Source organism: Peromyscus leucopus, chromosome 14 (genome assembly GCF_004664715.2).
Source record: "Peromyscus leucopus breed LL Stock chromosome 14, UCI_PerLeu_2.1, whole genome shotgun sequence".
NCBI lineage: Eukaryota > Metazoa > Chordata > Mammalia > Rodentia > Cricetidae > Peromyscus > Peromyscus leucopus.
Window position 1 is genome coordinate 80,979,248 of NC_051075.1, and position 10,910 is coordinate 80,990,157.

Consider the following 10,910-nt stretch of genomic DNA (forward strand, 5'->3'; position numbering starts at 1 on the left):
GGTATCTCAGATTGGTTTTGATTTTTTCTAAGATATGCATATTTTGTATACAGTGTTCTGCCTGCATGTATGACTTCAGGCCAGAAGAGGGCACCAGATCTCATTCTAGGTGGTTGTGAGTCACCATGTGGTTCCTGAGAAGTAAACTCAGGATCTTTGGAAGAGCAGTCAGTGAGTGCTCTTAAACTCTGAGCCATCTCTCCAGCCTAGATGCCCCTCACCTGAAGAAGGGATAAAGAAAACTTGATAAATTTACACAATGGAGTATTATTCAGTGGTAAAAGAAAAAAAATGTTATAATGAAATTTGTAGGCAAATGGATGGAAAAAGAAAAAAATCATCCAGAGTTAGGTAACCCAGACCCAGAAAGACAAACACAGGATTTACTCACTCATAAGTGAATATTAGAGGCAAAGCAAAGGATAATCAGGTGACAACCCATAGTTCCACAGAAGCTACGTAAAGAGGAGAATTCTAAAAGGAACACACAGAAATCACCCCAGGAAGGGGGAAGGGTTAAGATCTCTCAAAAAAACTGGGAGGGGGAGTTGAGAGGAGGAGATGGGGGTGTAGGAACATGAGGGTTAGAGATGGTAAAGTTTGGGGAGGGACAGAGAGGGAGAGCAAAGAAAGAGTGATCTTAACAGAGTGCACTATTGTAGGGTTAGGGAGAAATCTGCTGCTAAGGAAATCCCCAGGAATCCACAAGGATATCCTCAGCTAAGACTCATAGCAATGGTGGAGAGGGTGCTTGAGCTACCCTTCTCCTGTACTCAGATCAGTTACTGTTCTAATTGTCACAATAAAACCTCCATCCAGTGACTGATGGAAGCAGAGACAAACACAGCCAAGCACTCAGTCAAGCTCTTGGAGTTCAGGTGAAGAGAGGCAGGGGGGATTATAGGAACAAGGGGAGTCAAGATCTTGAAGGGAAAACCCACAGAGACAGCAGAACCAAGCTGGTGGGAGCCCACGGATGCTGAACTGAAAGCTGGGGACCCTGCCTGTAACCACCATAGGCCCTCTGAATGAGGGCGATAGTTTCGCCACTTGAAGAGTTTGTGGGTTCCCTGGCAATGGAAGCAGGACTCATTTCAAGTATATAACCTGGCTTTTTAAGAGCCCAATCTCTATGATGCTGTGCCTTTCTCAGCCTTGATGCAAGGGGTAGAGGCTTGGGCCTGCCCCAACTTGGTAATCCAGCCTGTGCTGCATATCCAAGGGAAGCCATATCCACTAGGAGGAGTGAGTGGAGAGTGGGATGGGGACAGGGAGGGTGAGAGTAGAAGAGGGGGGGACAGGGAACAGTGGGCAGCAGGTAAAATAAAAAAAAACTTTAAACAAGTAAGTAAACCTTAAATAATAGTTTGGACCCAAAGTCCCAAGTAATGTTTCCTCTGTAGTCATATTTGTGTCCTCAACCTACAAAATTCTTAGTCATCATTGTGTGCATCCCAGCTAGTGCCAGAACCAGTTCTGGTTCCTTCTCCCTTCCACAGGTCCCATAGTCAACTGAGTTCTATGATTTTCAGTTTGTGATTTGTTGGTGCTTTTGTTGCCTACAAATACTCCCAGAGTTACTCCTCTGTTGCTGCTGACTAGAAGAGCCTGGTGTCTCAAGTTTGAGCTAGAAAGGTGTCATTCAGAGAAGCAGTGTTAGCTGTGGGCTCCATGTTAATGGATCATCAACTTGAGTGAGCTTTAAAAAAAAGAGAATTTCCTCATCTGAAGTTGATGCTTCTCTGGAAACTCTTGTAGTGACACTAACATTCAAAGATTCAGATTTGAGACCAAGTTGACTAGATCTTTAGAATCCTGAGATATTGCACAAAACAGTGAATTGATAACTCCACACAATGATAAAATAAAAAGACCATAGTTATGTTACCTTGGGTCAAGCCAAGGAGCAGCCTAAATAGCTCACAGTGAAACATGATTAGCAGGGTAAAATTTTTAAACAAGGTTATTAGATAACATAGAACCAACCACAAGAGGCTCTAATTTCCAGTGATTTCAGTTTTGACCAAGAACATGCACTGTGTGCTACCAAGATTCTAACACCATGTACAAAAGTACCTTCTGTAGCCCATATTGACATAAGAAATTATTGATTAAATAATTGCAGACAAGAATTCACCTCAAAAGTATGACAGATGTACCAATAGCCTATGGAGATGTTCTGGGAATTTCTCCTCTTGAGCATGTCCTCTCATTATTTCTAGATTCATAAAGAAAACGGATACCCAGATGACTTGAGTGCAAAAACCTGGCATACACTACCTAACCCCAAAACACAAGTTTTGTTAGGTTTATTATAACTTGTGTCTTTGATAGAGTGTGATAAGAACAACATGTGACATGGATTCCAATGCTGTTCTTCTGTGGTGATATTTTATTTGTGCTCTCTAAAAAAGCTTATCTGAGAATCAGAGGAAAAAGCCAGCCACTATATTAAACATAAAAGTCAGGCAATGGAAGCACATGCTTTTAATCCTAGCATTCAGGAGGCAGAGATACATCTGGATCTCTATGAGTTCAAGGACACATTGGGAACAGAGCCAGGCCTGTTAACACTAGTTAACCATACAGGTCTGGAGGTCTGTACAGACAGACAGGAAGTGATAGTGCTGGACAGAATGAGGGAGGAAAAAGGCAAAGCACAGAAAGCACATATGTATGGATATACAGGAAGTAGCTCTCTCTTTGGCTGAGGATTTCCTAGAGGAAAGAACTTGTGGGTGGCTTCTTTCAGCTTCTCTGATCTCTCAGTTCCCCGCCCCCCAATGTCTGGCTCCAGGTTTTTCTTAATAAGACCATTTAGCAATTTGTTTACATCCTTTCCTTGATAGAAGATGAACAAATATCACCTCAGTAAGAAGTGCGAACTGAATAAATATAAATAACTATTTTACTAAACATGGCTAGGTTACAATAGATTAATAGAATAACAGGTCATACGAAATAACTTCTGATCAATTAACTTAGTCAAACTTAGAGACACCCTGTCTAGTGTACCATGAAAAGACTTTGTAACCAATGATTAAAGCATATGAGGAAATGATATCAAGTATAAAGTCTGTGAGAGATGCAGGTTGTCAGAATAGGACCAGCCATACAAAGATGTACTTCCTTTCTCACCACCACTCATAAAACAAAACGCAGGAGTGTCCAGTATCTGATTTCTTAGTCATCGCTCTTACATCTACCCACTTCAGACCCTGCCTATATCAGGAGCTGGACTCTGGCACAATACAACAAAAAATTAAAGTTTTAAATTTGTATCAATATACAAAAATCCATGCCAATATAAAATATTTGAGACTAGTAGTTATCTTTTTAGTTTAAAATTAGACTCAATAGCCTACCCTTTTAGGCCATTATTCCTATAACTCCCCATTTTCTTTTTGGAATGAGTTTCCTGAATCTAATGTCCTTTGTTCAGTTTCCACGCTGATCATGACAAATAACAACATATATCAAACCCCCATAAACTATGACAAATATCCACCAAGCAACCAAAAACCACACACCCCAACTCTTGGGAATCATGTTTTTAAAATTAGTTCCTGTTTTCTAGAAGCGAGAGCAAATTTAGGAAATATTGAGGATATTGAAATAATGATCAAGTCCTGGGGAGCTAGCTGTTGTTGAATCCTGATGTGATGGGAAAATGCAAGGCTTACCTGAAGTCATACTGGAGTAGACAATGAGGCTACACCCTCTTAGCTGACCACTTTGGAAGTATCCTGAGCAGTTTGTAGTCCAAAGCTAATCTTTGGGTGATGTGTGTCAGCTTTGAGGATTTACCACAATGAAAGTAGAATCCTTGTTCTGAGGCCTCATCATCCTTTTGGAGACTTCAAAGGTTACTGTGAGGAATGATCATTGATCACTTCAGAAAACTTAAACATTTTAAATGTTATACGCATGCAGATCTCAGAGGGGATAAAGGAGCACAATCTATAAAATACACCTGGGGTACACAAGCTTAATTCCCAATAACCTGCTATAGTGGTATTTGCTCCACCCATGTCCTTGGGCTACAGGACCCAAAGAAAGTGGTGCTTCTTGCTGTTGTATTAACCTCCTAAAAGGAAAGGGAGAGGGGTATTGAGTCCCTTCTCCTTGCTGCCTGCTGCCTTGTGTTGATTGAACTGCCATGTGGATTCGCTTCCAGTCAGATCAGAGGACAAATTCAGCTGTCTATTTTGTTCTGTATTCATGAGTATATTTCCTCCATTTACCCTCATAAATTTCCATAATACTCCTTAAACAGACTCCCATGTGTTTATCCTATTATCTGGTGCCCAATGGGAGGCATGTGAACCCATAACCCTGAGAATTAGAGTTTCTTGCTCTACTGACTGAGCTAGCCTGGCTTTTGAGAGAAATGTGGTCAGAAGATTTCCTGTGTCCTGCCTGGTCTCAAATACACTCAGATCCAAGTAAACACATAGATACTTATATTACTTAAAAAAAAAAAAAAACAAAAGATGGCCTGTGTGTCATCTTATATTAGATATCTCTTTGAACTTAATTTAATTCATTCTTATAATCTATATGTTGTCACATGGCTGTGGTATTTGTTACCAGTCTGCTAGCATCTTGTACCCCTTCAGTGGCAGGCTGGCATCTCTCTCCTCTCTTTCTTTTGGAGAGGAGAGAGATTTCACATGGTCCCTTCTTCCTTTTATTTGTTTATTTATTTTTATTTTTTAGCCTGGTGTTATCAGACACTGGATGACCTGGAAATTGAACTATACCTTACTAACTCTGCTTAAGATATTTTTTGTATTGTCACAAATTTGAAGTCATTGTTCTTATACTGTACAATGGCTTACAGATTGCTCACCATGTTATTGTGAATACTTTCTCCTTAGGTTATTTAGGTAAGTAAGGCTTGCAGATTAGTAGTCACCCATGAGTAGTTATGTTAATTAGGTATTTCCAGAGTTACAGAAACTTATGTTAGATGAATGGGTAGTTTTCAAACTCTTCATAGACCTAAAGAATAACTTAGAATTCTGTTGATGTGAGACACGATTACTCCTGGCAGCACTGATCTACTCCTGAGATAATGTGGAGCTTCAAAGACACTCAGTTTGGAAATTTGTCTTCTTCTTGGCACAAAATGGCCTGCTGGGCAAAGAACTGTCCTGCCTCAACTGCTGACAGTATGAATGCTGTCCTTTCTGGGTGAGCAGGACAAAAGGAAAAGTGACTACTAAACTCTGCCAACACAGGGTAAGATGGTCTTTCAAATTTTCCTGCTTCTGAAAATGATCTGTCAGATATTCTAGGCCTGTATCCAAATTGCATGCCCCACAGTGTTGAGAAACTTTAGGTAACTGTCCAGGCTGCTAGATATCTCTGTCTATTCTTGTAAAAAAAATTGGGAAATTGCTTGTTTGCACTTCCTGTTTTCTCAAGTAACATTGTTTTCCTTCTCAGGTCTTTAATGAGGTTGAAGACTTTTACAGTTATAACTCCTCTCATATCTTAGCAAAGAACATTTTAGATTCTAAAGTTAGAATATTCAGATTGAACAGCTTTTGGAGTAATCTCAGTAATTTGCCATCTACCTATGATCTGGGCATTTCTGGACATTTAGCATGTATTTCTTGTTCGATGTTGTTATTGTTGATTGTAGTTCTGTTTTTGTTTATGTTATTACCATTTGATATTACTGGACAATACTTGATAGTCATTCTTATTGTATATATATATTGCATTGGGTCTAGAACCTTCTTATTTGTACAAAAAGGGGAAATGTAGCAGTATTGGCTCCACCCATGACCTTGGGCTATAGGGCTTGAAGGAGGTAGTGTTTCTTGATGTTGTGTGTGACCTCTTAAAGGGAAAGGGAGAAGGGTCAGGAGTCCCTTTCCCCTGCTGCCTGCTAGATCGATCGCTCCCAGTCAGATCAGAGGATGACTTCAGCTGTCCACTCCATTCTGTATTCATGAGTGTACTTCCTCAATTTACCTTAATAAATTTCCCTAATGCTCCTTAAACAGACTCCTGTGGATTTATCATATTAACCTACTTCAGCGTCAAGCAAGAAATCACTTACAGAAAGTTAGAAGAAGCTTATTCTAGAATTAGTGAGTATTCAAAATGACCATTATAAAATGAAATAAAGTTTATATATATATATATATATATATGTGTGTGTGTGTGTGTGTGTGTGTGTGTGTGTGTGTTAACTATATAAAATGAGAAGATACTTACACTTTAAGAAAAGTTTTAAAGAGTCAAAATAAAATCTAAGGAAATTAGTGACAATAGATTAGTCCTTTAATTTGTTTTTTCTATTTTATACTAGTTGGCTTTTCTGAAATGAGACAGAGACTTTGGTTATTCCTTTTAACAAGCATTCTAGGGGCTGGAGAAGGGGAGAGCCACACTCCAACTCCAAAGCTAGCTTGAACTTTTAATTTATTGGGACTACAAAATGACCATTTCCTTATATGTCTGCTGAAAATAGCTGATCTTGAGAGACACCTCAGAATACTGAAAGGAGGAATGAGGAAAGAAGACTTTGTCATGTTCAAAATGGTAAGCAATATTGTGGTACAGAGAGTTCCACAATGGATGCCTTAAAAATGGAAAAGTTAAATGAAGTGATAACCAATTCAGTGGGGTTTGATATTACATTGATCAAAGTTACTATCATTTTGGTATTTCATATTTTATCCTTTAAAAAGTGGTTTGATAACTACCAAAGAGTGCGACATAAGAAATCTACCAATGGCCACAGTCTCAAAAAAAAGACCTGCTGATGATGACAGCATAGGAAGAACTGTGCAGGGGTGACCAGCTGCTGTGATGATGCTCAGCTGTGTGGGCAGGGAGGGCAGCATGCTCCTCTGTGCAGGGAGCTGCAGTGACCTCCTGAAATGCAGACTTAGGGAAATGGGTAGGAAAAGCCCATGGAGCTGGGATGCAGTACAGGAGGCTCCCAGGCCATGTGTCATGAGCAGTGGTGCCCAGCTGCCCAGCGAGAACAAGGAGACCACTGCTGGCTGTCACTGCACTGCACAACTGGGCAGAGGGCACAGGCAGTGCAAAGCCAGGCTTAGGCACAAGGTGTGCAAGGGGACAGGTGACCTGAATGACAGAGCCAGCTGGTGGTGGGCTGCTCACTCTGGCCCAGTGGCCTGCAGTGTTTAAGGCCAGGAGGGTGGGCTGTGGCCAGAGACTGCCTCAAAGAGACTGCAGCAAGAGAGGCCCATGACTGACTGGGAGGGTCTGGGGTGAGGGGCGAAGGTGGCCACAGTGGTGTCAGATTTGCAGCACTGGTGTGATCTAAGGCCATGCACTGGATGCCAGATGCAGCAGCTACTCTGATTGACCTCTGAAACAAGGTTTACCTTTATCTGTGGTCTTGGAGTGACATTGCAATCAAATCTGCCACAACGTATAACTTTAAACCTGCCTGTCTGAGAACCAGGCTTCCTTACTAAATTACAAACATGTAAGTCTGTTATGTAAGGAGCCACAATGATATAAATGAGCCTTGGGATGCTTGAGTGTTGAATATTTATAGAGTGCAACCATATTACAGGTTAGGTTTTCTTGAATTCCATCATTCATACAGTGTCCACCATGATTGTGAGATCTGCACTGAGCATAGGCTCCCTTGAGCCCAGGTCAAGAGAACATACACAGACAGGAAAACATGCAAACAGGACATCATTCTGCTCATGGAAACCAGCCGAGTCATGACCCTGCAGCTCTGGTAGAGGAGTGCACTCTAGGATTCCCAGATCTGCCCATTCATTGATAAACACTGGACACAGAATGTTCACAATGGAATTGAGGCTGGCCTGGGTTTTCCTTGTTATTCTTATAAAGAGTTATTCATGACAAAGAAGAAATTCTGGGGGTGAGTGGACATGAGTAAGAGGGAAGGTGGACACATGTGACAGTTTCCTGATCAAAATCTTGGCATGTGCAGGTGTCCAGTGAGAGGAATAGCTGGTAGAGTCCGGGGAAGGATTGTTACAGACTGTGGTGACCTTCTAAATCCCCTTGTACCATATGGATTTACATTCAGTGATTACTATATGGACTGGGTCTGAAAGGGATCTCATACGTCTTAGACTGGTGTTCAGATAAAATACATAAACTGTATTAAAGAAAAACTGACCATATCCAATGACAATTCCAAGAATACTCTGTAGCTTATAATTCATAGTCTGAAATTCAATGTTATAATCCTGTATTACTGTATGAACAATACACACTGAAAACATACTAATATGAGCATAGACATAAGCAGGATGTACTTATGGTCATAAGGGGCCAGTGGAAATGAAGAGAGTTCAGAATCCCCCTAAGCAAGAGCAGAGGGGCATGAAGGGCTCCTGACATCTGCGCTGCCTCTCCACTTCACAGGAAAGTATCTCAGAAAAACTCTCCACAAGAATGGTATACAGTCATATTTAAATTGTTCAAATAGAATACAGTAATTTCAACTATGGTGAATATATTTAAATGTAAGATGTACTCTGACCCAAACAAGTTGGGAACTATCATACAGGGAACAACTAACTCTGATGTGGTCACCAGGATCAGATTCTGAAATAATTTAGGGATTCTAAATAGTGGGCTCCCCTAGAATCAAGGCAGAGCCTCACTTAGGTTTCATAGTTGACAGTATAGGATTCAAGTAAAACAGGAAGGTCAGGCATAGGCATTGAGGCTTGGATGAGCATCACACTCACCATGGACCCTACACAAGGTGTCCACATCAGACCAAACACGGACCAAGTTGTGTAGATTGTCATAAGATGTGTGGAAAGTCATTAATTCTGGAGAGGCCCCTGCATGGAATGAAGGCTTTCAAGTAACTATCTACATACAACAGCCCCTCAGTAAAAGGTAAGATCTGCAATTAAACTACAATCATGTGTTGCCTGGTGTAAAGATGGAAGAAGATAATGGAAACTGGGAGTTTAAAGGAATCACAGAGAAAATTTCAGGGTACAGAACAAGTGAGTTTGCTGCAGATAGGAATGTTTTCATAGCACCCAAGAGGCAGGAGAGAGGCAGAAACAAGGGATGTCTCATCTGTAGTCCTCTTACATCCTGATGACAGCATTGTCTCATAAATATGTGAAATTCAGATAATTCCAAAGTGATCCTGTCACAAGCAAGGAGTTCTGCTAACCTCTCCAGGGATGTGTGACCCTGTCCAAGATCCACATATGGGAGAAGCCATGTACAGCTTAGACAGTGAGAAAGACTGAGCTCCTAGATAGAAACACAACTGTGTGTGTGTGGTGTTGTTAATTTCACCAAATGACATGACAGTGTGGAAAAACAGCATGTTTTGAGCACCTGCACAAAGATAACTAAATGAAGTAAGGAAGGTTCCATACAGAACTACAGTACTATTTGTACACCTGTCATCAATGACTTTGATGACTTATATCTGCTCTGAGCATGGCCTTCCTCCCCGAGTCCAATCCCAGTGCTGGCTATAGCAGGGCACTATGCAAATAAGACTTCTCTGTCCCATGAAAACCAGCCCTGCCCTGACCCTGCAGCTCAGGCAGAGGAGCCCAGCCCTGGATTCCAAGTCCTCCCACTCAGTGATTAGCACTGAACACAGAACATTCACCATGGACTTGAGGCTCAGTTCATTTTTCCTTGTCTTTATTTTAAGAGGTAATTAGTAGAGAGAGGATGCTGTGTGTTGTGAAGAAATAAGAAAGAGAAATTTTGACTTCTGTAATATTTTTCTAACCAGAATTCTCTGTCTGCAGGTGTGCAGTGTGAGGTGCAGCTGGTGGAGTCTGGGGGAGGCTTAGTGCAGCCTGGAAAGTCCCTGAAATTCTCCTGTGCAGCCTCTGGATTCACCTTCAGTGACCATAGCATGAACTGGGTCTGCCAGGCTCCAGGGAAGGGACTGGAGTGGGTCGCATACATTAGTAGTGGTAGTAGTTACATCTACTATGCCGATGCCGTGAAGGGCCGATTCACCATCTCCAGAGACAATGCCAAGAACACCCTGTACCTGGAAACGAGCAGTCTGAAATCTGAAGACACAGCCACGTATTATTGTGCCAGAAGCACAGTGATACAAATTTACTGTGGACTCAGATACAAACCTCCCTGCAGTGTGCCCAGGACCAGCAGGGGGCGCTGCTAGGACAGAGATGTGTGGGTCTTGGATGAGCCTGTTGAGAGAGGCCTAAAGAGCTGGCCTCTGTTTCTTGGCTGCTTCTCCATATCACACTCAAGGACTCTCTTTACAGGTATAGTGTATAGTAATCCTTGAAGTGTCCAAATGTTTATTCAAGTTTCTTTATCCATTGTTATGTGGTTTTAGTTTTTTATTATGTTACTCTCTATATATTCCTCCCTCCATCTCTCTCTCTCTCTCTCTCTCTCTCTCTCTCTCTCTCTCTCTCTCTCAGTCCCTCTCTCCCTTCCCCCTTTTTCTCTGTGTATGTTCGTGTGTTTGTGTGTATTTCTGCTGATGTTGACATGAGATGTTTTTTCTCTACCAAACTACACCATATTTTTTGAGACAAAAATCTATCACTGGGTCTGGATATCACTAACCAGATAGACTGGTTGCCCAGTGTTCCACATTGATAACGCTGTCTCCACATTCCAGAGGCTGTCTGCCACACCCAGCTTTTTGTAGCAATGAAGAACTAGGGGTATTGATCATACTCAGGGATTCTTGTGTTTAGAGTACATGAACCACTTGACAGCATTTTTATGTGTAACTTTTATTGTATATGATATACTCTGATCTGAACAAATGCAAAACATCAAATAGAGAGGAAGTGATTCTGTATGGGGACATGGATCAGGTCATGAAAAATCCAAAGGGACTGGAAATTGTGGATCTCTAAACTCAGGAAAAGATTCTTAATATTTACCATGGTGAT

General features: G+C 41.4%; 1 gene segment (V, D, J or C); it reads left to right on the top strand.

Moving 5' to 3' along the window:
• Positions 1-7,782: 7,782 nt before the first annotated feature.
• LOC114689087 lies at positions 7,783-10,159 on the top strand. The segment is given in 2 exon segments: positions 7,783-7,858; positions 9,774-10,159. Coding segments are annotated over 2 exon segments (441 nt in total).
• Positions 10,160-10,910: the final 751 nt, after the last annotated feature.